We start from the raw sequence: 25,053 nt of genomic DNA, 5'->3' as shown, positions 1-25,053 counted from the left end.
ATTCCAGCTTGATCCATAACTGCTTCCTGTGCAGAGAAGCCATTCTTTTAATTTTTAAAAATGTTTTATTTATTTGAGAGAGAGAGAATGAGAGCAGGGGAGGGGCAGAGAGTGGGAGACACAGAATCCAAAGCAGGCTCCAGGCTCTGAGCTGTCAGCATAGAGCCCTACACAGGGCTCAAACTCAGGAACCTTCAGATCATGACCTGAGCCAAAGTCGGAAGTTTAATGAACTGAGCCACCCAGGTGCCCTGCAGAGATGCCATTCTTAAATAGACTATAAACTCCTCAAGGGTGGGTCTATGACTTGCAATCCTCTGGTCCTCAGCTCCACAGAGCAGTAGGTGGGTCCAATAAGCACTCTCCACCCAGTACCTGGATGGGGGTCCCCACCAGCAGAAGCTGCATATAAGCCCCTGCCTGCCCGCCTGTGTAAAATGAGGGGCAGCTGGACCAGCCCGGTCTGGGATCCCACTCCACCTCCTGCCAAAGGCCTGGCTCCCTGTGGCTTGGCCAGGCCAGGCCAGGGAGGGAGGGCAGAGCAGGTGGGGAACTGGCTGGAGGTGTAACTTGAGCCGGGAGGAATTCCCTGCCCTTCCTCCATGCTTTTATTAAAGTAGGGCGGGGAAGGGCAGGCTTCCATCGGAAAAATCTCCCAGGCTGCCGGGGGAGGTGGGGAAGCCACCGGGAGGCTGGGAGGGAGCACCGGCCCGGCTGCAAATAGAAGGCACGCAGCAGCTCCGGCTGCGAGGCTCCAGGCCGGCCCAAGGGCACCGAGGCCCCAGCCTACCGGAGCCAACAAAGAGGCGGGTCTCTCCTCTTACCGTCTCACTCCTGTCCTATCTACCCTCTCCTGGTCCCGGACTGGGAGTGGGTCTTATAAGTCGGGACAGAACAGACCCCGCTTTTGCTGGGGCAACGGAGCTGGTGCCCTCACTGTCTATGCTCAGGAGGACGGCGCTGGGCGACCCACAGAGCCCGCGTGGGGTATTGCGGGGGGATGCAGGTTGGACCTCGCTCTACGCCAGGAGGCCGCGCCTGGTCACCTGCCGGACCGATCCGGAGACGGTTTTATCAGGCGGGCTCCTGGTAAAAACACTTGCGGAGTCTGCCCTCTCCGACGTAGGGGCACTAGTGGGAGGAAGCCCCGGGGGAGACTGGGTCTCTCTTGGACCCACCTGGTCGTGGAGCGGTTTCCGCGTTAAGAGCCCAAGTAAGTCGCCAAAGCGCCCCCGCAACCGGAGACTGCTGTGTCGGAGGTTCTCACCCCTTCGCCCCCTCCGGGCCCGCTGCGCGCACGGCTCGCTGTCACCCAGACCAAGGGCTACCGAGGCGGGAGCGCTGCCTGCTCCGCCCGTGGTCCCCCCAGGGCAGCCCCCTCCCCACTCGCAGAGGACGTCACGGCGCGCCCGCCAGGCTCTCGAGGAATCGGCCGCCCGGAGAGAGGAGAGGAGGAGAGCGAGGGCTGGGGGCAGCAGAAGCGACTCCTGGGACGCGGGCTGGGGCGGATCAGTGTCCGGGGTAGGGGTAGAGAGTGGACACGAGCCCTACGCCCTCCAGGATCTGGGATGAGGCGCGCCGCAGAGGGCGAGCTGGGGAGAGGCAGTTTGCCGGGCCCCATTCTTCCCCGCCCCCCATCTCCCGGACGGGGGCTCGTCTGCGAGCCCTCCACCCCTCTCCCCAGGCTGCGGGCGTGGCTCCCTCCCTCCCAGCCCCCGAGCCCCTAGCCCGCCGCAGAGGGGCCGGGCGGGGGTCCTTACCTCGGCATTGACTTCTGCGTCCTCCGCCGCTGCGCCGCGGCCCAGGCAGCCCAGAAGCACCAGGAGCAGCGGCAGCAGTCGCGGCCGCGCCGCCGCCTCCCGGCCGCCAAGGAGACTGCCCGCCCAGCCCGGCCGTCCGGGCGCTCTCCGGTCGCTGCCCATGCTCTCGGCGCCTAGCCCGGCCGGGAGCGCTGCACGCAGGGCTCGCCCGCTGGCCGGCGCCGGGGCCCCGCACGCGGCTCGGAAACTTGCGACGCTCCCTGGCTCCCCGCCCGGCGGGCGCGCGGCAGACCTCCTGGTCCGGGTCCCCGCCGGAGCCGCTTAGGTCCCCTCGGCAAATTCCCACGCCCGAGGAGAGGCGGGCAGGGCAGGTCCGGGCGCGCGGAGCCGGCCCGCGGGGGAGGTGGCCGGCCGGAGCCGCCCGCCGCGGGGTCCCGCTGCCTCGGCGCCCGGGGCCCGGCTCCCGAAAGCAAGCGCAACTCCTGAGCCTTTGTCTGGCTCAGCGCTCCGGCCGCCCGGTCCCGCGGCGCCCCCTGCGCGCCCAGCTCCCTCTGTCCATGCCCGGGGCCGGGTGCTGCCCGGAGCGCGCGCCTCCCGCCCGGGGACTCTGCTCGCCCCGCGCCCGCCCGGGCCGGGGTCCCCGCTCAGTCCCGGGAGGAGGCGCAGGGAGCCGGTCGGAGCGAGTGAGCGAGCCAGGGAGCCGGCGCCCGACGTCCCCGGCGAGTTCGGCGCAGCTCCGGGCGCTCCCAACCCTCCTCCCCGCGCGCCGCGGCCGCCGCCGCTCTTAAAGGGCCAGTGCTCTCTCTGCGCGCGGACCCGGGCGAGGGCCGGGGGCGGTACCTCAGCCCGGGGCTTCTCTGCAGCAGGTGCCGAAGGTGGAGTCGGACCAGCGGCCCTTTTACTCTTCCAGGAAGGAAGGGATCCTTGCCTGCCCGCCCCCGTCACTCCCACCCTTGCTTTTGGAGAGCAGGTTTGACACTCCCCTCCTCCCCAGCGACCCCGTAGAGAGAGAGAGGGAGCTAGGAGGAAGGACGACTCTTCTTTCTTCCACCTGGCGGGTGTGTGGGGCTATAAGGCTGTGGTGGTCAGGAAGGAGGAAAGAGGGACCCAAGAGTCCTGTCTTGGGGTGGAAGTGGAGGGGGGAGATAAAAATCTAATGGTTTGTTGGCCCAGGTCTCTTCAAATCCTCAAGATGTCTTTGGCCCTTGAGTGACTCTCCTCAAGTTACCAGGTGAGGTTGGGTACCTTGCCTGGGCAGTGTGGTCAACAGAACACAGGTTTCAGAGGGAGGCAGTTGCCCTTTTCACCATTGCCATTTACCTGCTGCCTCCTTATCTGGAATGTGGGGCAAAGGTCGGCTGAGGGTTGGTATGTTTGGGCTGTTTCCACACATCAACTGTCCAAGTAGAGGACACTGTTTTGTGCAAGTGAAATGTAACAGTGTGGTTCCTCAAGGTGATGGGCCAGTGGGCAAAACTTCTACAGCACAGAGCTGAAAGTGCTAGATTTCATTCTATTTCAGGAGCAGCTTGAGATCTGCTTGGTTGCAGAAGGCCTGAGGTGGTGCGGGGGCCTTGGAGGTCTAAAGTCCCCAGAGGCTGCGAATCCAGACCAAGGGCAGTCTCGGTCCTAAAACTGGCCCCAGGGACTGAGACCTTCCCTCTCTGCCACTTCCTCACCCTGGAAATGGGAACCTTCCTTACCTGAGGGCAGGTTTCTCTAGAGTAAGCCCTAGGGTGGTCCAGCAGGCCTCACCTCCAGGAACCAGACAGATCAGATCAGATCCCAGATCAGACAGAGATCTGGCTGAGCTTACAAATGGCCTGTTCAGAGACCTTGCGGGTGAAGAAAAAGACCACTGGGAAGGCAAACAGAAGTTAAACTAGCAAAGATAGATTTTATCCAAAAAATTATTGCAATAGGAGAAGAGAGATTCCAGTATAGAACTGGACCCAGTTCCAAATACAACCAGAACAAGGGGGTAGTTTATAGGCCAGGAGCAAGTGGAATGAGAAGGGGTGGGGATTGGTGGATGGGAGATGACTAAAAGGAGACGTGGAGTCTGGGGGATTTGGCTGAAGGCAGCCAGGGTGATCAGATATTACCTGGGGAGTAGTAGGGATGAGAGTGTGATAAGATCTCAAGGGTGGAAAATTCTAGATAAACTAACTTAGCAGAATTCTTGCTAAAACTGGATTCTAGAAGGAAGTACACAGAAGGGCCTGGCTGGAAAGAGGGTTCATGGGATCCTGACAAAAGTTTGGTCAAGCAAAGAATCTTAGAAATTCTTCTTTCCTCATGTGGTCACCTTTATTTGTTTAGAGCCTTGCTGACAATAGATAACTGCTGTCCTGTATGACCCACAAGACATTGAATGAAAGGGATACCTTGAAGACAAATAGATGAAGATTAGAGACGGGACCAGTATGTGTACCCAACTTCACAGATCTTCAGAGATCTACCAGAAGCCCCAGTGCCTGTTGTCCTTGGCAGTGTGAGTGCAATGACAGTGAAACATTTCTTCATTCACCTCTCGGCCCTTCCTGCTTGTGGCAAAGGTGTCAAGCAGATTGCTGGGGATGAAGGCGTAGTAGTTGTGTCTGACCACTGTGCAAGTGTCTCCTTCTGTAGCCAGGGTCACATCGAGGGCACTGAAGTTGAGAACAGCCCACGTGGGTTTCTTGTAGTTGGCTAGTCACTGATCTGGAAGCCCATGCTGAGATTATCCAGGGACGAGGTGAATGGCTTCAGTAGCAACGAATAGGTGATTCTGTTGTTGAATCTAACCTCTTGAGCCAGGTGATAGATTTCTGGGGATGGTACCCCAAAAGTGGCAAACGTCTCCCCAAAAAGTCGTGAGGTCCTGGATGGAACATAGGCCCAGTTCTGTAGTTGTTTTTGTGACCTCACCTTCCCTGGAACTGAGCTCACCTATGGGGGGATCTGCAATGTTGTGAATACCTCTTGTTCTTACAGTAAGAGTGAGGTGACCCTGAGGGAGGGGGTGATTGTTTTAGAGATAATTTAAGAATGCAAGGAGATTGTAGGAAATAGAGTAAGATGAAGAGATTGGTAAGATCAGGAAGGTAGCAAGGCGCCTGGGTGGCTCAGTCGGTTGAGCGTCTGACTTCAGCTCAGGTCAGGATCTCATGGTTGGTGAGTTTGAGCCCCGCCTCGGGCTCTGTGCTGACAGCTTGGAGCCTGGAGCTTCTTCAGATTCTGTGTCTCCCTCTCTCTCTGCCCCTCCCCCACTCATTCTCTCTCTCTCTCTCTCTCTCTCTCAAAAAATAAATAAATAAACATTTAAAAAAATTAAAAAAAAAAAAAGATCGGCAAGGTAGCAAGATCTGGCCCAGTTGGCAGGTAACACCCAATAAGCTTGGGTTCCCCAGAAAAAATCAGAATCATCGGGAATTAGACAGCGGTCATAGAAATAATTATCTGGTCACTGAGGATAGCCAAAGCATGCTAATTTTGAGGATGAGGAAAAAGATTTGTCTGGAGGTGGTTTATGGTGGTTGGGCTCCCTCTGAGAAACTAGGTAAGAGGAGCATTGGGGACATTTTCTTTCATATGAGGGATCTCCAGGGAACCCTGTAGTGGCTGAGGCGGAGGTTATGTTGGACTCAGTGATGGCTAGGTAAGTGTGACAATGAATGTACATTCTCAGAAAGGGGCCCGTGATAAAACTACAATGGAAAGGACAGGACCCTTGTGAGGATAGACTGGAGTAGGTGTGGGGTTTTCTCAGAATGCCTAGTTGCAAGGTTTAAAATGGTGGCGGGGGAGGGGCACCTGGATGGCTCAGTCAGTAAGCTTCAGACTCTTGGTTTCCTCTGGGGCGATGGGCTAGGGTCATGATGATGCCAGGCCCTGCGTCAGCCTGGGGCCTGCTTGGAATTCTCTCTCTAGCCCTCTCTCTGTGTTCCTCCCCTGCTCACGCTCTCTCTCCCTCAAAATAAATACATAAACAAGCTTAAAAAAATTTTTTTTTAAATTGCCACACCTTTATGGTTTTTCCAGGCTTATGTTTCTGGCAGTTGAGGTAAGTGGCAAGTGCTTGGTCAAAATAAAAGCCAAACAGTCCAAACCACCGTTTGTCTACTATATCCTGCATTTTGTCCCTTTCCATGTGAGCTGTGTTGTTTAAACCACACACAATGACTCGAGAGATAAACTTGGGGCCTGTGGAGTAGACGTCTTGGTATTTCCAAAGTCCACCCGAATGGCTAAAATATCCAACTCTTCCCCATCCAATTCTTTCTGAGTCTGAAGCTTTCCTTTGGGCCATGTGGATTTCTTTCATGATTTCCTTAGGAGTCATCCTAAAATAGTTTTCTGTCTCACAAGGGAAGGTGAATAATCCTACCAGGGATCTAGGTGCTCAAAGAGGATACAAGGGTGTAGTCCCAAGGCCTGGAAACTGCTTGGATTTCTTGGGTGGTCAAGGAGGAGACTGCTAATTTAGCATACTTATCAGTCAATCTATTTCCTTAGGTCTCCTCTGAATTTTCTGTACATTGTCCCTCAGTTTTTACCATAGTAATCTGCTGGGATAATAACAATGCCTCTAGGGGTGCCTGGGTGGCTCAGTCGGTAAGCGTCAGCCTTCAGCTCAGGTCATGATCTCATGGTTTGTGAGTTTGAGCCCTGTGTCAGGCTCTGTGCCAACAGCTCAGAGCCTGGAGCCTGCTTCAGATTCTGTGTCTCCCTCTCTCTCTCTGCCCCTCCCCTGCTTGCACTCTGTGTCTCTCTCTCTCACTCTTAAAAACAAATAAACATTAAAAAAAAAACAACCCAAAAAACAATGCCTTTAGAAGTCTTGCTATTTGGGGTCCATTTTTGACTGGGGTATTGGCTGCTGTCAGGAGTCCCGTCTGTTTTGCATACCTGAATCATGTATTACCCCAAAGGCATAGCAGCTATAAGTATATGTTAACCTTTATTCCTTCTGCTCTTATGCAAGCCACAGTAAGAGCAATTAACTCAGCAACCTGGGCTGGTCTGACATTTGGCAGGGCTCAGTATTCTAGAGGTTTATGTTGATCAGTGATGGCATATCCAGACTGGAAGGCCACATCCTCCTTCCAGAGGTAGGAGCCATCGAAATGAAGAGTAAGGTCAATGTGTGTGGGGGGGGCGGGGATGGGCGGGGGGTGGGGGGTTCTGATTAACCTCACCTAGGACGGGACCAGGGTCTAGTGTTAAAGACACCATCGTGAGGCATCTCATTAGTGGGTAAGGGAAGAAAGGTGGCAGGGTTTTGATGGTGATGTTTGGTGATGTGAGAGAGAGAGAATAGTAAGATTTCATAAGAGGTAAGTCAAGATGCAGAAAAGTACTATGTGTTTTCATCAAGCAATAGGGTCTGTGCAGTAGGAGGAACATGTATATCGAGCAGATGAGCTAATGCTAAATCAGAAGTAGGTCGGACAAACTTGATGGTTGTAGCCACAGCTTATAGGCAAGGTGCATATGTCTTAGTCACTGGGTCGAGGTCTTCCATGGCCATTATGCTTTTTGGACAACACTCTGAGAGCATGACCCTTTTGTTCATGCACAAAGAAAATGGCAGGGAGTAATTGGTAAGCGTAAAGGTGGGAAATGAAAGTAGAGAGAGAATCCTCAAGGTTTTCAAAAGCATCTTTGGATAGGGGGCCCCAGACTTCTGGGTCTGAGGATGACTCCTTAGTCATGACATAGAAGGGTGAGGCAATCATAGAGAAGGTAGGTATATCTGCATCCTACGATATCCCACAAGACCCAAAATACCTATTGGTTGTCGTCCTCTTTCAGGGAGAGGAAAATGTCGCATAGGGGAGCCTTGGTCTGTGAACCAAGCTGAAACACCATGACTCAGATGTCAGACGCACAAAGAGCATAGCTGAAGTTTGTCTTTAGTCACTTTGTGGCCCTTTCTTGCTAATGCCTTAAGAAGGTAGCTGTCAGAAACGTCATCATAACTGTCATTCTACTCTTAGCACCACATTGTGGCCCTTTCTTGATAATGCCTTAAGAAGGTAACTGTCAGAACGTCGAAGGAAGTCATCTACATACTGGATTAAGGTGGAGTCTTCTGGGAATTTTAGTTCCCTCAAACTGCCATGTGGGGTGTGTGAGAAGTACTAGGAGCCTCCGCAAAGCCTTGGGGCACAACCGTCCAGGTACATTGGTGGTTATTTCCCAGGTGAAGGCACACAAGTATCGGATTCCTTACAAAGGGGAATTCTAAACAAGGCAGAACACAAATTGAAGACTGAAATATTAGGGGTTGGAAGGAATAGCAGACAGGATAGTGTTAGGATTAGGAACCAAGACAAATCTGGGTTTAACTGTTTTATTGACAGATCTTGGATCTTGGGCTGATAGTTTTGCCTATTTGGGTTTTTTTTTTTTTTTTTTTTTTTTTTTTAATGGCCCAAATGGGAGTATTACATGGATTAGAAGTGGGGATTAGAAGTTTTTTTTTTTGTCTAATAAACCTTGGATTATTGGGTGGGGACCCTCAAGTCCTTCTAGCTTTAAGTGATATTGAGGAATCCTGGGGAGGGGCATGGAAGGATCTATTTCTACCTTAAGGGGTTCTGTATCTATATGCGTCCCTATTAGTGGAGTTTTGTGGGGTTTTTTGGTTTTTGTTTTCGTTTTTTTCCATAAAGAAGAGGGAATCCTGTCTAATAGTTGATTTCAATAGTCAGTGACATAGGTAATAGTTGAAGGGGGCAAAGGACCCCCGGGAAGTCAGACACAGCTATTAGGGGACATAGACGTGAAGGGGAGGAGTCAGGGAGCTGTAGGAGGAGTCCTTCCAGCGCAGGATAAACTTTTATATCCCACCTCATGAGAAGATTCCTTCCTAACAGCCTTCCGCGGCCGCAGAACTGAGAAGAAAGTAATGCTGAGCTTTAAGAGGTCCCATGGAAATATTAAGGGGTTGAGACAGAGACAGTTTATGAGGTAAATTATCAAAACTCACCACTGGTAAAGTTTGGTGACTCCGAGGAAGGGGGGCAGGGGACAATGTGGTGCTAAGGGTAGAATGTGTTGCCATGGGGGGTCAATGAGAAGTGTGGTGGGTGCCCTTTAACGTGGAGGGTTATTTCTCCTTGTGAGTTTGGTGGCAGTTGAGGGCACTGGAGGAGAGTCCAGCGTTTTCTGGTGAGGAAGGGACTTGGGCTTTTTCCCTCCTCTTGAAGCCTGGCACTCCCAGACCCAACAACCTTTTTTCTTACAATTTCAGCAAGCGTTTTGATCAAAGGGAGATCCTGATTTCAGAATTTGCTGTAGATTAAAAATTTCAGGTCCTCCTGGCTGTTTTAACTGCAATACCATAAGCTTGCTTTCTGGATTTCCCAGTGTTTTTGAACTAGTATGTTCTTAATGCTGGGCTAATGTCTGGCACTTACACATGTCTGCCTTTTACCAGTTAATATTATTTTTCTGGAATGTGTCATGGAGCTCTAGTCTGAGACCGTTTCCAAAGCTTGTGGCCAGAGCTGAGGCTGTTTGGAAAGGCAGGTCCAGCCCCGAGTGCTCTTTCCATGTTGTCTCTGATTGATGGTGATCATTAGGCACATTTAGTTCCTTTGTTTATAACTCTGAATACATGACCAATCAGTTTTGGTGAGAGAGACCTGAGGGATGGCTTCTAGTAATTTTTCTTTCCTCATTTTCTAATGGGAATTAGGGGTAGTCTGAGACCCTTGATGGCCTTCGGGTAGGGTGTTCCTTTGGCCTTTCCAAACCGAGGGGTGGCATCGCCCAGGCCAAAAGATAGGTGGATAAGTTGATGTAAACCAGGGAATCTGGAGAGCATGCTCCCAGAACAATCCTAAAGTATTCAACACATCTTTTCCTTTTCTTTTGGGAATTAAGAGAGTCCTTGATGATGACAGATGACATGTTAATTCTGAGATAAAGGTTTAAATTGGTTGCACCCTGCCTTCCTCCGTAAGAGATGGGCGTGCACCTTACAGTTACAGGGCGTTGAAGGACTGGGGTGGTCTTGGTGAAGAACATTTTGGGAGAGCATGACGGATATGAAGGAGAACTAGGAGGGGAAAATGGGGGTGCTGTGAGGAGTTCTAGGGGGTTTACCGAATCAGGACAAATTTTCTGAAGACATTGTTTAAGAAGTTCTATAGTTTGAATGAGGTTTGAATCATTTAGTTGCTGTTCAGCTTCATACAAGTGAACAAAGCAGACCATTGTGCATCAGAGACTTTTGTTCCTTTTTGCCCTAGGGCTCCCCTTAGGTGGACTAATTTGGTCCTATCCCAAGAGCCCCCCAGAGGGCCCATTGTAGCTCAAGAGAGTTTTTAGTAAAGTTTTGCTAATGAGAAAGAAAGCAGACAGTATTCCGCTGTACAAGCATATAGTCAGCAGGAGTTTGAGGAGAGGTTTCAGTTGGTTGAAAGGCTCCCATATTCTTCTTCTTCTTTTTTTTTTTTAAACATTTATTCATTTTTTTGAGAGATAGAGAGAGAGAGAGTGAACAGGCATTTGGGGGCAGAGAGAGAGACACACACACACACACACACAGAATCCGAAGCAGGCTCCAGGCTCTGAGCTGTCAGCACAGAGCCTGATGTGGGGCTTGAACTCACAAACCGTGAGATCATGGCCTGAGCCAAAGTCGACTGCTCAGCTGAGTCACCCAGGGCGCTGCCGCCTCCTCCTCCTCCTCCTCCTCCTCCTCCTCCCCTTCTTCTTCTTCTTCTTCTTCTCCTTCCCCTCCCCCTCCCCCTCCTCCTCCCCCTCCTCCTTCTTCTTTTTTTAAATGTTTGTTTATTTTTAGAGAGGGAGAGAAAGCATGAGTGAGGGAGGGGTAGAGAGAAAAGCAGAGACAGAGTCCCAAGCAGGCTCTGTGCTGTCGTCAGTGCAGAGCCCAACGCAGGGCTTGATCCCACAAACTGTGAGATCATGACCTGAGCCAAAACCGAGTTGGACGCTTAACTGACTGGGCCACCCAGGTACCCCAAAAGCTCCTATGTTCTTGATTAATGAACTTTATACTTATGAACAGAAATTCCTGGGATTCTAACCCAGCCTCTGTTCCTTACAGAATCTAGCCTTTTATAATCAGAAAAGCCTAGGACTAACCCAGCCTCTGTTTACCCAGGACTCTAACCCAGCTTCTTACAAACAGCTGCTTGGTTGGGACTCTGACCCAGCTTCTAGAGTTTATTCAGGATCCTGAGAATCAAAATCTGGCCTCCCCCTTCAGGGGACGTTTATCTGGAGTGGTGGATTCTAGAGTAGGATTCATCATCGAATACCCAAACCAGCAAACAGACTGGAGACAAAAGGTCTCTGTGTGTACCACGAAGCCTAGTTGTCATGTCTAAGAGTCCAGTGGTAGTTCAGATTTGGGTCACAGCGCCAAAAACCATTAAAGAGAAACCGAATTGGATAGAAGTTAAAGCAGTGAAGATAGATTTTACTGAAAAACAAACAGACAAACAAAACCAACAAAACAAACTATTGCAATAGGGGAAGAGACTTCAGTATAGACCTGGGCTCAATTCCCAATACAACCAGAACAAGGCAGAATTTATAACCAAAGAGCAAGTGGGGAGGGGGGCATTGGTGGATGGAAAATTACTAAAAGGAGACATTAAGTCTGGGGTGGGTTCTGGCTGAGGCAGGCCAGGCAGGCCAAGATCAGATATCACCTGGCGGGGGGGGGGGGGGGGGGGGGGGGTAGTGGAGATGGGGAGTTTGATCAGATTATCAAGGGTGGGGATTTCTCACTAAACTGATTTTGCAGGTTTCTTGCTAAAACTAGATTCTAGCAGGAAGTACACATAAAGGCCTTAGTTCTTCAGGGAAAAGGCTGGGACAATTGTGTCCATTTCTACTCCCTTTTCTATGGGATCCCTCCTTTGAGAAATGGATTTCTAAATGGTTTTAAAAGTTGAAGTATAGTGACACAATGCTATATTAGCTTCAGGTGTAGAAATAGTGATTCAACGGGTCTATACATGTACTATGCTCTAAATTTCTAAAGTTTTTACTCTGAAATGTATAGTGGTTGTCAGAAATGGACAACAGGCTTATTCTTGGTTTAACTGAATGCATTGCAATCTTTCACTGTATTTATTGCCAATCAACCAATTAAAAAAGAAGGGTTAGAGGGGCACCTGGCTGGCTCAGTAGATAGAGCATGCAACTCACATTGTAAATTCAAGCCTCATGTTGGGTGTAGAGATTACTTAAAAAAAAAAAAAAAAATCTTTAAAAAAATAAAAGAGTTTGAGTTTAGGATGTTCTTAGTAAAGAGAGGGGCCCAAGAACCATCTTAGAAGCCAGACAGCTTGGTCATTGTTTTTTCTCCGTTGGAGGTTCCTCTCCTGGGGTAAATCCTACTTAAGGAGGAGGCATCCCTTGTGACTAGACCTTGAAGCTCCTGATATTTGGATTCTGGCCCCTACAGGCACCTCTGGGCTTCCAGGTGGGTTTGTCCATCTATCCATGACATGGGTCTGTGGTTCTGTCAGATCTGGCTAGCACCCAAGGCCTGAGGGGACTGGCAGGACAGACCCATGTGGGCCCTAGCCTTCAGTCACCCAGCTTTTTTTTTTTTTTTTTAATGTTTATTTTTGAGAGAGAGAGAGAGTGTGAGCAGATGAGGGGCAGAGAGAGACACACATACATAATCCAAAGCAGGCTCCAGGCTCTGAGCTGTCAGCACAGAGCCCAATGCAGAGCTCGAACTCACCAACCAACAAGATCATGACCTGAGCTGAAGTCGGATGCTTAATCAACAGAGCCACCCAGGCACCCCCAGTCACCCAGCTTTAAACATTGCCCACGTTTTGCTAATATCATTTCATCTAGAACCTCCCCCTACTCCTTTTGTTTTCTTGGAAACTTTTGAATTAAAGCACAGACATGTGGTTTCATAGCAGTTTCACTCTGAGACCCTCAGGTGCCGTGAGGGTCTCAAACAGCTGGGGATTAGAAGCCAGGCCTGGGGGCTGCCCAAGCACTAATTTACCAGGCAATCTTCAGCGAGCTGTTTCCCCTCTTTGGGTTTGCCTCCCCGTTTGTACAAGGAAGGTTCTGGCTCAGGTAGTGGCTGTGGTCCCTCAAAAAGGCAAGGCGCTGTGGGTTGGAACAAGGCCCAGGCCCCCCCCACCCCCAACCCCACCCACCGTGGGCCCTTCAGGCTCCTGGTACCAAGACAAGGAAGAAACAAACAAGCCGAGGTAATTTCCCTCTTCCTTGGAAACAAAGCTGGGGTGGTCTGGAGAGGCGTGTGGAGAGAGCCAAGAGTGCCAGGTGGAAATGGGCCAAGGAGGCCTCGATGATCACTTCCCTGCCCTGCAGGGAACATCTGAGGACACCGAGGCCAGATGTGTTGATTTTGCACTCTCTCTGGTGTGATAAAAGCCCCATCAAGAGCAATCTCTCTATTCCGAGCCAGCCTGGGGAGGGGTGGCCCCGGGCCTGTGCCGGTCTCGTCTTCTGTCTTCGAAGCACATCTCCTCTTATGGAAGAGCCCCAGCTGCTTCTGCACTGTCAGCGGAGTGCTGGTGAGCGGGCGGCTCCAGCAGGCACACTCAGTGTCTGGGCTCCCGCCAAGCCCCTGACGCCCAGCCTTCTGCCCAGCCTCCTGCCCGGCCTGCCGACCCTCCCCCCTCAGTGAGTCTCCTACTTCCTTCCTCTGCCACCACCTGCCATTCCCCACTGAAGAGCCCTTTATTGATCTTGGCCCATTTCTCAAAGTTGCCCTACTGTAATTCCATCCGGGCCACATCCTCCCCTGGGACCAGCCCAGCCAGTCCTCTTGGGTTTGTTCATGGTGGTGGGGCTCTCCTGGGGAGAGCCAGTGCCCAAGACGGGGGAAAATCAGGTGGTCTGTGCCCACAGAGCCTGCCTTGAAAGAGGCTGGCTTCCATGTTGAAATCGGAACGTGCAGGAAACCGGGTGACTCTGCTTGCACTTCCCAGTCTGACAAGTGCGAAGTCAGGAGTGGGGATCCTGCTCTGCACACCCTGCTTGCCCCCTCACCCTAAGCATCCAGACACAGAGCCGGCAGCGGTAAGTGTTGGCTGCACAGCAAATTCGCTGTGTTCCCTGCATGCCAGGAAGATGCCTGGCTTCTTCTGCCTCTCCAGTGTGACCTCAAAATCCAGCACTGACTGAGCAGTCGGAGTTGAATCAGCAGATCAGTGCAGTGGGGTTGGGGAATCACAGGATGGGATTTCCTGCGTGTCTGGGCACTGAGGGGGAACTTGCCTTGGAAAGTCCGGAGGTGCAGGAGGCAGAGCGGGAGCCAGAGTGACAGGTCCCCTTGCCTCAGGCCTGGGGTGGTGGTGGTGGGGGGGGGCAGAGGGTTGTGTGCACAGGGAGAGCAGTCCTGACCAGGAGCCCCAGGGCAGGATCGAGGTCAGGGTGGACCAGCGGTAAGACATTTAACCTGTTTCTCTGTCCAAGTGGAAGAGTCACTCCTCCCCATCTTACTTTTCAGGGTTGTCACTGGGAGAACAGATGACATGACCCTAGAAAGGGCTGCATTAACAGCAGTGTCAGGTCTGAATGTCACTGACGAGGGGTGGCCGCCCCCCACCACAGGCCAAGCCCTGGGCCGGATGTGGTTTGTGCTACTTATAGGCCCAGCAGGCCGGGTGACCCCACTGTCATTTGACTGAGGCTCTGTCAATGCCTCTCACAGCCACCTTAGCAGTCATAACGGATTTCCAAGAGTCCCTCCACACCGTGAAGCAGGCTGGGGAAGGCGGGGGCAGAGGAAAGTCCTCTTTTCACCTAGTTGAACAGAAGCAGTCCCAGACAAAAGCCAAAATTAAAATTGCAATTTTCATTTGTTGAACATAATTTAAGACTACCACATAAAAATATCTCTTTATCCATCACCAGAGATCCAGGTGACAACCAGGGAGGACTGGCCTTTTGCTCTGGTGAAGGCTTGATGAAAAATAAAGGCCCTGGGTGCCCCCTGACCCCACCTCCACGGCCCCCTCGGAACGCCTGCAGCCCACAGCAGGCAGCTGAAGGCAGCGGAAAGAGAAATTTGGGGGAAGGCGCCTCGCTGCCTCTTTGGGAAAGCTGATGAGAAGCCAGAGGTCACAGAGCGTTGGAGGCCTGGCTTAGAGCCACCAGCCAGGCCAAAATGAAACATCTGCTCACGTCTCCCCAGGCACCTGGCTGGGGGTGAGTGGGAGGCAGGAATGGAGAAAACCGATGTAGAACCACAAATTAGCACTCTGTACCTTGGCCCTGAAATGCCCTCTGCTGGCACAGGAGGGGTGAGACTAAAAATAAATAATAAATAAAAGTGACACGCTTCGAGGAGGGAGGGTGACAGACCCATTCAAGCACCCTGTGTCTAGCTTGAGTGGGGAAGAGCCAGGACATGATGGTTTTAAAAGCCCTGGTGGAGGCCAAGGGCATCAAAATCCAAACAGCTGAAGGGGGAAGGGTGTGGGAGAGGGGCCATTTGTTGGAGGGGCTGCAGTGGGGATTCTGGCTGAGTCTGGGCGGGCTCATCGGGTCACCCTACTTTCTTTTGTGCGGGGCAGGTCCACAGACCTAGAACTAGGAGGCCCAGGCTGCCCTCTACTGGTGGTTCCTGACAATGACCACACGTACCAGCGCTGGACCGGCGACCCAGAAGGGCCAGGAGAGAACCAGCCCCCAGGGACCCGGGCACCCAGAGACCGTGGCCAGGCCCCCCAGTGGGAGGCTGGGAGCATCCCCATGGACTGGAGCAGGCTCTTCCATCTCCACCCAGCCTGCAGAGGGGCCTGGGACTAGGGCCTCTGGTGCTCACTTCAAAGGCATCGAGAAGAACTTGTGCCCAGACTTGCAGCGGACCTGCTCGGCGTGCACACGCAGCACCATCTCGGAGTCTTCAAACTCGTCCACAATTGTCTTCCACCGGGAGCCGAGAAAAGACAGTCACGTTAAAGGGAACCGGGGACCCAGAGGGCACTGGAAGCCAGACCAGCCTACTCAAATCCTTCAGAGGTTGGGCCCGGTGGAGGGAGACTGAGGGCCGTGCAGGCTCTAGGCTCTGCGCTTCGGTAATCTTGTGAGGTCAGTCCTATTGCCCCAACTTGGCACAGGAGGAAAAGGGTGCTCAGAGCCCCGGATTATGAACCCAGTAGAACTGGAATTGGGGTCGGATCTGCTGGAGCCTGAAACCAGGGCTGTTTGCCCCCACAGCATGATTAGGCCAAGGGCAGAGGTGGCTGCTTGACGATGGCCCAGGGGCTGTGTCCCTCCTGCACATGCTTTGTTTGGCTTGCGACATGTTTTTTTTAAAAAAATACACATTAGTTCCACATAAAAATCTGGACTTCTGGCCTCCCTTGAAAAACAAGTGCTAGCAACACTATGTCCGCATTCCCACACGACAGCCCTTCCCCGCTCTCTCCTCTGCCGGAGGTGGTGTATTAGCAACTCTGAAGGCACCGACGGCAAAGTGAGACACATCACCTACTTATCAAAATACAAAAGCTCCCCGGGTGGACGTTCCCTACGCCTGGCACGTTTCACTCGTTTCCTACACGAGCCAGGCCCCTGTGGGCACCCAAGCCCTTGGCCTCTGGGTGAGGGGCAAGGACTTCGGGAGAGGCTTCTGGCATTCTCTCAGACCAGTGTTCTAGGGTCATGCTTCTCAAATTTTAACGTGCACGCAAATGCCTAGACATCTTGTTCAAAGGCAATTCTGATTTCTTAGGTCTGGGTTGGGGCCAGAGAGTCTGGATTGCTAACCGGCTCCCAGGTGCTACAGCCACGGGACTGCCCTTCAAGCAGCAAGGAAAGGTGAGGAGGCCCCCTCCCCAGTCAGCTATTTCTAGGGATTCTGGTTTGCACGCCTAACCCTCAGGGCCCGTCAGCTCCCCTGCCATTCCCGGCACGCATCCCGTCACCCTCTCAGCACCCTCTGTGCTCCCGTAGCGGGAATTCACCTGCAGCTCCCGCAGGCACTGCCCTTCCAGCTGGAGACGCGCGTCACCCACACACCAGGCCAGACTGATGTGGAAGGAGGGGTCCTGCGGAGGAATAGCAGGGAGTAGGCGGTCACCTGGATGCCTTGGCAGGTCCGGACATGACCGTAGATCTGTCACAGTGTTGTCACAGGATCCCTGCTGGATCCCTGGCCTGCTTCATGAGAGACCAGACCCTCAGTGTTGATCCCGAGCACCCTCTGCTGATAGAGAAAACAGCCCTGGGCTGGCGCTTGCTATGGGCTGAATTGTGTCCCTCCCCCCCCACCCCCAATTCATATGTTGAAGCCTTAACCCCCAATGTAATGGCATTTGGAGGTGGGGCCTTTGGGAGATAATTAGGTTTAGAGGAGGGTATCAAAATGAGGTGCTCATGATGGGGTTCATGCCTGTGTGAGAGCAGAAAGCTGGCTTCTTCTCTTTCCTCTGTATGAGGACAAAGGGAGCAGACAGCTGTCTACAAGTTGGGAAGAGAGTCCACACCAGAAATGGACCATGATGGCACCTTGATCGTGGACTTCTAGGCTCCAGAATTGTGAGAAAATAAATTTCTGTTGTTTAAACCACTCCATCTACAGTGTTTTGTCATGGTGACCTCAGCTGACTAAGACAGTCCTGTTCTGAGAGGCTTTCCTTTACACAGAGTCATTAGATCTGGGACATGGAAGAGAACGCAGGCTCCAGCTCTTTTTTCTGTCTAAAGATTTCAATAGGTGACATACTTTCTAAGATGAAATGACAAAAACTAAAACGTCTAAAGTTATAACTAATAATCTCCACTGACACTCATGCTCCTATACGTCAGCATGGTTTTAAAAGACTGTATCAAACCCTTTAAAAACCTGATACTCCATTTGGAGTTCAAGTACCCCTGGAGGGCACAGGGCGAGGGGCAGGAAGGCATGTGAAGCTACAACTCTTCCTGGTGTGTCAGTTTTACTAAAAAAAATTTGGGAGAATTACTACTTCTTAAAAAATAGATAAACACGGATCCATATGGAGTACAATGGGTAAGTCTTGTGCATATCTAAGATATAACAAAGATTTGTAAGAAATGTTGGACTTTCCATGGGCTGCACCTGATTACACCTCAGACCCCTCAACCCCCCCAGAGGTGTGTCCCCTGAAGACTGGCATTCGGGACACTTCACATGGGCCAGTTCTGGAGGGCTTGCTTCAGTTTGCCTCCAACAAGGGCTTCTTTAAGGATGGTTTTATTCCAGTTCTAGGTGGGCTGGTGGAGAAGAAAAGGCTGTTACCTGGTAGAAAGTGGTGAGGTCAAATTCCTCCATGACTCTGTCTACCTCTGAAACCAGGTCCAGGAACTGGGCGTGCCCTGAGGTGACCTCGAGCCCAACAAACGTTCTGGGGAAGGCAGAAGTGGAGACAACACGGGCATGAGATGCAGCCTCTGAGAACATAAACCATCCCCGCTGGGGCAGAGGACGTGAGAGAAAGCAGTTAGGTTGGGGCCACAGGTTCTTGCTCCATCTCCTGGCTGGCTCTTTCCTCTGTCTGTAACCCTCCCCCAGGGTCTCACAACCCTTCAGGACTGCCTTCATCTCCCCCTGCCATGTCTACAACCCCCAAGCTTCTGTGGCCCTGCTCTCCGCCATCGCATCACTCCTGAGTCTGGACCCTTGGCTCTTGGGTGCCAGCTACCCTCCCCTCAGCTCTCAACATGCTCTCGTCTTTAAAAACCCTCCTGTGAGGGTATATCTTCAGCCACCCCCCTCCTGGTCTCAGTAAAACTTATTAGTTGACTTGCCTACTGTCACTATCTCTAATCCATTACCTCCCAGCTTCAACCCACTCCACCACTTACGGAACACGGTTGGCTCATTCAAGCTTCATGACTGCCCACTGATGGATGTATCAAGGACAGGCATGTGACAGTGTGGAAATGAGAGGTCACGGAGGTGAAGGTATGAGCTAAACGTTCAACTGGAGACAGAGCTGGGCAGGGGCCCAGGTTTTCTTCCAGTGGCAGGCTTTTGTTCACTTTACCAAGATGTTTTTCTCTACCTCTGTCCCTCCCCCCACGTTCCTCTAGTTATTTTTCTTAATGAATGGTTCAGATTTGGGAACAGATGCTTTTATAGTCATAGAGTTGGTTAAAGCATAAACAAAGAAAAAATTGGGGCAGACAAGGCCAGACCCACCTTGTTTTCTCTTGGTTGGTATAAATCTTTACCCGGTTGGCAATAAAGAAGAATCTGGAATTTAGAAGAGGAAAGACCACATTTCAGAAAGAATAATTTTAAAAAATCAGAAAAAATTTATATTTAAAAAAGAGGATTTTGAAAATACAGTTAATTCATTTCACACTTCATTTTGTTACCCTATTATACAGATGATATAACTGAACACTAAAATATTAGAGCAAGATAAGACCTTACATAATCACCCAGTTAAAGTTAACACATAGCTTCACTCAGATGCTAGCAAAAATTTTATCTTATTTATTTTTAAAATATTTTAATTTTTTTTTTTTAATTTGAGAGAGCATGCATGCAAGTAGGGGAGAGGGGCAGAGAGAGAGAGAGAGAGAGAGACAGAATCCCAGGCAGCTTCCACTCTCAGCATGGACCCCAACTGGGGGCTTGGTCCCACCACTCTGGGATCATGACCTGAGCTGAAATCCAGAGTTGGATGCTCAACTGACTGTGCCACGCGGGAGCCCTTAAGATTTTATTTTTAAGTAATCTCTACATCCAATGTGGGGCTCGAACTCACAACCCTAAGATCAAGAGTCAACTGAGCCAGTGAGGCACCCCAATATATCTTTTTGAAATTATCAAATATATTTTATTTATTTATTATTATTAAAAAATTTTTAATGTTTATTTATTTTTATTTTTGAGAGAGAGGGAGAGAGAGAGAAAGACACAGGATCTGGAGTGGGCTCTGCGATGACAGCAGAGAGCCTAATGTGCAGCTTGAACTCACTACCCATGAGATCATGACCTGAGCCGAAGTCTGACGCTTAACAGACTGAGCCACCCAGGTGCTCCTTTTTTATTTCTTTAAAGTAATCTCTACACTCAACATGAGGCTTGAACTCACACGAAGTAGGAAACGCCATGCACCAGCAGGTGAGCATCAGGGGGAGCCAACTCCGTGATCTAGGCGCTATTCTCTGGTCCCAAAGTGAGCAAGAGGATAACGTTCATCTGTGCCCCCTCAGGGACCATTATCTCTTGTAATGGCCCTTGGGCCAAGTTTCCAGAGGTCCCAGAAAGGGACTTATCCAGTCAAAGAACCACCGCATGCAGGGAAGCCCAGGGCCACGGCTTCTTGCCAGAAGTTTTGTTCACTCACAGTCTTCACAGCCCAGATGCAGGGTGCCAACAGGTCATTTTTACCACGAGTAACATGGCCCCAAACACAGCTGACATTCCACCTTTATCCAGAGAACAGAGCTGGAAGCAGGGGAATGGAAGCATTCTCACGGAGAAGGGGAAAGGGTTTTGTTAACTGTACTCACAAACGGAGAGCATGTTAGCCAAGTCGGACCAATCAAAGTCATTCCCGTGACTTTTGCTGAAGCCATTAGAAAAAAGGGCTGTCTCCCCCGGCTGGTAGACCAGCAGCCCCAAGTTGCCGGTAGCCTTCTTTGCCTTTGTGAGAATGAAGCCCAACGTGGAGAGGGCCTGAGCTAAAAGATGGTGACAGTCAGGTGCCATCTGACATCTGCTGGTCACCCCAATCCACGCATACATGAAGCCAGCACTATTTTCAGCTTTTTAGTTATAACAGCCTATAAATTCCCCCTCCCCCTCCAGTTTAAGCCACTTTGGGTTGGATTTCTGGTACCTGTGACCAAGAGAGTAGTGACTAATATACATATTGCTCAATAAATTTGGTGGCGACAATAAAAAAGGTCAGGGGAGGGAATCGAATGAGGCAGAGAGGAGTTTTAGTTCTGATTCTCAGGCTGACCTCCTCCCTTCCTCTTCTGGCCCTCAGAAAGGGCTGAACCAAATGGGCAGTTCCCTACCTGGGCAGAGTGCATCTATGGAATCCCTGGGCCTAAGGCCTCCTGCATTGTGGGAGTGAGGCTTGCGCTAGAAGATTTCTGTGCTTCTCTCGCCCATCTACACAACGAGGCTTTTGGTTAACACCTCATTTAAGAAAGGCTCTGCAAATAAAACCACCACTTGGATGGCTTCTTAGGCTCCTTCCGGAACCAACATTTAGAGGATCCCTCTCTCCTCCTGTTCATTGGCTCAGCAAACATCCACTTGATGCCTACAGTCAGCAGAGCACCTGGAGGAGAGATGCAGGGGATTCAGAGAGAAGTCGCATTCCTGGGCCTGCAGGCGCTTGGCTCCATAGAGGGAAATGGACATGGCAATGACTGGGTATGAATGAAATAAGCACAAGGGTATGCGCCGCCAGAGCATGGGATGATCCCTGGGACTGAGGAACTCTGGGGGAGACGCCAAATCGCGGAGCCCCAGTGAAGGAGCAGGGCTTTGAGCTGCCCAAGGGAAGGAGGAAAGGCTCTCTGGTAACAAGAGGAGAGAGATATGAAAAGGTGAGGAAGAAAACTTCTTAGGCTGGCAGACAAAACCGGAGGCAGGGTTCAGTTCTGATCCTTTGCCAAGTGCCATGCTGCTCACAGGTCCCCTTGGAGGCAGCCACTACCGCTCCTGTGACCTGCCCACAGGTAAGGACTCGAGTTTTCCAGAACTTAGGTCACATGCCCAAGGTCGCTCACGATGAGGCATATGGCAGGCGGCTCCAGGAGATGTGCAGCATTCTAACCTTTACGTCTGGCCTGCTGGCTGGGGTAGTACCCTCCACACCTGCCCACCCACAGGAGCTGAGGACAGGAAGAGGAGCGTGGAGAGGAGGTGAGAGGCAGATGAAACACTGGGCACTCACCCCTGGAAGGAGGCCATGCGGTCTTTCAGAGCCTGCACGAAGGGGAGGATCCAGTGATGCCGCAGAACCACGCTCTGGGACAGGCTGAGGTGGAACGCCTCCATCCGAACCAGCCGGGGGACGTAAGTCTGTGCGCGGGGCAGCAACATGTCGAGCATGTCCAGGAACTCCTCCTTGGCTTCATCTGGAGGGAAGAGCGGATAGGGTGGGCCATTCTCTTAGCCAGGGTGGTGTGACTGAATGAAGAATCCCAGAAGGCAGAGGAAGGCCTTTGTTACTCTGCGTTTTAGGAGAAAATGACTTTGAGAGCAGCCTAGCTGTATGTATTTTAATAAAATTTTAATATAATTTAATGGTTAAGGAAGTAATACACATATGCCCATTGTAAAGAATTTAAGTGAAAAAGGAAATATGCAGGGGTGCCTGGGTGGCTCTCAGTCAGTTAAGTGGTAGACTTAATTTTGGCTCAGGTCACGATCTCACAGTTTGTAAGTTCGAGCCCCACATTGGGCTCTGTGCTGACAGCTCAGAACCTGGAGCCTGCTTCGGATTCTGTGTCTCCCTCTCTCTTTGTCCCTCCCCCACTCATGCTCTCTCTCTCTCTCAAAAATACACAAATATTAAAAATAACTAAATTACAAATATGTATGTTACAAAATTGTGTGTTGTAAAATGTACACTCTCAAGAACAGAACTTTTATTTTATTTATTTAAAGCATTTTTCTTTCTTTTTTAGTAATCTCAATGTGGGACTTGAACTCACAACCCCAAGATTGAGTTGTGTGCTCTTCTGACAGAGCCAGCCAGGTGCCCCAAGGACAGAAACTTTAAGAGATGAGAAAAAAAGGAATATGTAAAGAGGTTCTAATATTTTTCTTCCAAATGGATCATCTTGACCTCTCCCCCAAGGGGAATACACCCCACTTTCAAGATCACTACCCTAGGTATCCAGATTGCCAAACCTGGATGCCTATCTCCCCAGCCTTTTGTTTTATTTTAAATGCTTATTTTTGAGAGAGAGAGAGAGAGAGAGAGAGAGAATGAATGAGCAGGGAGAGAGGGAGAGAGAGAATCCCAAGAAGGCTCTGCACTGTCAACACAGAGGCCAATGCAGGGCTCGAACTCATGAACTGTGAGATCATGACCTGAGCCAAAGTTGATGCCTAACCGACTGAGCCACCCAGGCGCCCCTCCCCAGCCTTTTCTCAGTGTATGTACTAATGTATGTATTTTATTTGTTGAAAAGATGACAGTGTACCATTCAAACTGTTCTTCCACTGGCTTTCTTCATATAACATGATATGCTGGATGGCCTTCCTCTCAGTGCAGAGGGCAAGCTCATGATTACAGCCCCATAGTTAATCCATAATCACAAACAGCACTTTTTATCAAGCCTCCTATTAGATGTTTAGAATCTCCTGATAAACACTTAGAATGCTCCTAATTTTTCACAAAGACAAACATCACTACAATGACCACCATTGTATGTTCGCTTTTTTTTTTTAATCAAATGTATGACTAGAGCTGCATGGTTAACAGTCTGCTCACACCCAGTGCGTTACTCGATTTGTCCAAATGGCTTGCTGAGTAGGCAGTATAGGAATCATTCTCATTTTGTGGATGGGGAAATGGAGGCTCTAAGAGTTGACCTGATCTAATGCAAAATACTAAGAGCCATCACTTACTCTGTGTATGGTGCTAAGAGCCTGACATAAACGATCTGATTCAATCTTCACAAAAGTCCTAGGAGATACGTGTTCCCCATTTTAGAGATGAGGAAACTGAGGTTCTAAGAAGTCCAATAACTTACTAACGGGTACCCAGAGCAGTGGGTAGTAAAGCAAGGTCTGACTCCAAAGCCTGGGCATTTTTTGCCTGCCATTCACTCATGAGGGCTGGGAGGAGAGGGGAACTTGACCCCAGCACATCTAGGGCCCTCTTAGAAATAAACTGCCAGCTGCAGCCACACTCTGGGATGGCCTTCACACTCTGTCCTAGACCCTCCCTTGGTCACCTCCTCATGAGTGAGAAAACATACCCAGGGTTAATAAAAAATATTTCAGGCAATGAATTTGAAACTGAAACCGAGTTTACAGAAAAATTCCCCAATTCTTGAAACTTGTTCTCTCTCTGCTAAGTCCATCTCTCTCCTACCATCAATGTCAGAGGTTTCTGGTTTCTTCCTTCTGGTTGGGGCCAGCTTCCTCCCATCAAGAGGCACCTATCAGTCTCAGCCACTCGTCTTTTACACGCTACTCACACGGCACGTAGACGTGGGTGGCCCAGTTGCCCCGCTCGTGGGGGAACGTGCGCACCCGGCCCCCATGTTTTGCACTGTCATCTTCAGGCCCCTCCTCGGTGCCCAGGAACATGTGCAGCACACTGTCAGGTACTGGCAACCTCTGGCTGGGAAGGGGGCTCTGGGCACTGCAAGAGAAAAAAGGAAAACGAGCACATTTATCCTCCTAGAATTCTCTACCGCTGTACATATAAAAGTTGTAACCCCTTATATGGGATGACTGTGTGCACCTACTTCCCACCAGGTGCTGTAAGCAGCTTCCAGATAACCACAAAGCTCTTTCCCCAGGGCTGTCTCACGGGTCGCTCACCAACCCCAGGAGGTGGTTCAGAGGTCACATTTCCTAACTGGACAAGACTGAATTGCAGTAGCACTTCTTAGCTTTGGGGTCTTGAACAGGTCATGTGCACTGTGTGGGCCTCAGTTTCCTCATCGGTGAAGTGTACCTGATAAAGCTATCGTGACATCAACCCAGATACTGCTTGAAAGGCGCTCTTCAAAGCACCAAGCACGGCACTTGAGAACTGAACCTCCACGAAATAAAGGCTTCGACGGTTTTGTTCACTGCCGAATGTCCCAGTCCTGAGCCTGGCCCCGAGCGGGTGCTCAATGAGTATTTACTGGATGAATGAAAACACTCTCCGAATGAGGAAACAGACCCAGGGGTGGTGTTGTGGTGCACACCAGAGGCGGTGGCTGGACCCGAGCGCATGTTACCTGCCTCCTAATCTTGGCCTAGCCAGGAGAGGGCACTCTGGGGCTTTGTCCAGGGCTGTCCACTGGATCCTCCTTTCCCGCTGCTTCTCTTGCCCTATCCTGGAGAGCCGCCCCGCACCATCGCCCCTTCTCCCCAGACGCTCGGGTCCCGTCGGGGTGTCGCGCTAACCAGCACCCTCCCCCAAAAGACTTCTTCGCTCCTTACCGAGGGCAGCTTCCAGCCCCCGGCCGCGCCTGGGCCCCGGCCTTGGCCTCATCCTCATCCTCCGAGCTGCTGCTGCTGTAGCCCACCAGGGGCGCCGCACTCATTGGGCCTCCTCCAAGACCAGAGGCCGACTCAGCGATCACTCGCACCCGGAATTCCGCTGCGCCGGAAGTGCCCTCCAGGGGCGGGGGCCGGGTTAGCACC

The 25,053-nt window shown here is 51.1% G+C and overlaps 2 protein-coding genes and 1 long non-coding RNA gene across 3 annotated transcripts in view; 1 reads left to right on the top strand and 2 right to left on the bottom strand.

The window, feature by feature from the left end:
* The window catches only part of MMP15 (matrix metallopeptidase 15), a 21,232-nt gene extending 18,717 nt beyond the window's left edge, over window positions 1–2,515 (bottom strand). The window contains exon 1 of the mRNA XM_019455780.2: window positions 1,761–2,515. Coding sequence (XP_019311325.1) covers window positions 1,761–1,922 — 162 coding nt within the window. The 5' untranslated portion in view covers window positions 1,923–2,515. The remainder of the gene's footprint in view (window positions 1–1,760) is intronic.
* LOC109270622 (uncharacterized) lies at window positions 687–17,304 on the top strand. Its single transcript, XR_008423379.1, has 5 exons — window positions 687–1,213; window positions 2,624–2,730; window positions 2,934–2,991; window positions 4,083–4,254; window positions 15,305–17,304. It is a non-coding gene; the product is annotated as an uncharacterized LOC109270622 (long non-coding RNA).
* Window positions 14,564–25,053, bottom strand: USB1 (U6 snRNA biogenesis phosphodiesterase 1). The gene is made up of 7 exons (XM_019455783.2): window positions 24,850–25,053; window positions 23,889–24,055; window positions 21,629–21,812; window positions 18,901–18,954; window positions 17,998–18,103; window positions 16,700–16,783; window positions 14,564–15,656 (listed from the first exon to the last, which is right to left on the bottom strand). The coding sequence occupies exons 1-7, from the start codon at window positions 24,951–24,953 to the stop codon at window positions 15,552–15,554; spliced, it is 804 nt and encodes a 267-aa protein (XP_019311328.2). The 5' UTR covers window positions 24,954–25,053; the 3' UTR covers window positions 14,564–15,551.

This window comes from Panthera pardus, unplaced genomic scaffold (assembly GCF_024362965.1).
Source record: "Panthera pardus isolate Hobbes unplaced genomic scaffold, ASM2436296v1 HiC_scaffold_18, whole genome shotgun sequence".
Lineage (NCBI taxonomy): Eukaryota > Metazoa > Chordata > Mammalia > Carnivora > Felidae > Panthera > Panthera pardus.
The sequence above is the reverse complement of the archived record's forward strand: the minus strand, read 5'-3'. Positions and strand labels throughout refer to the sequence as shown.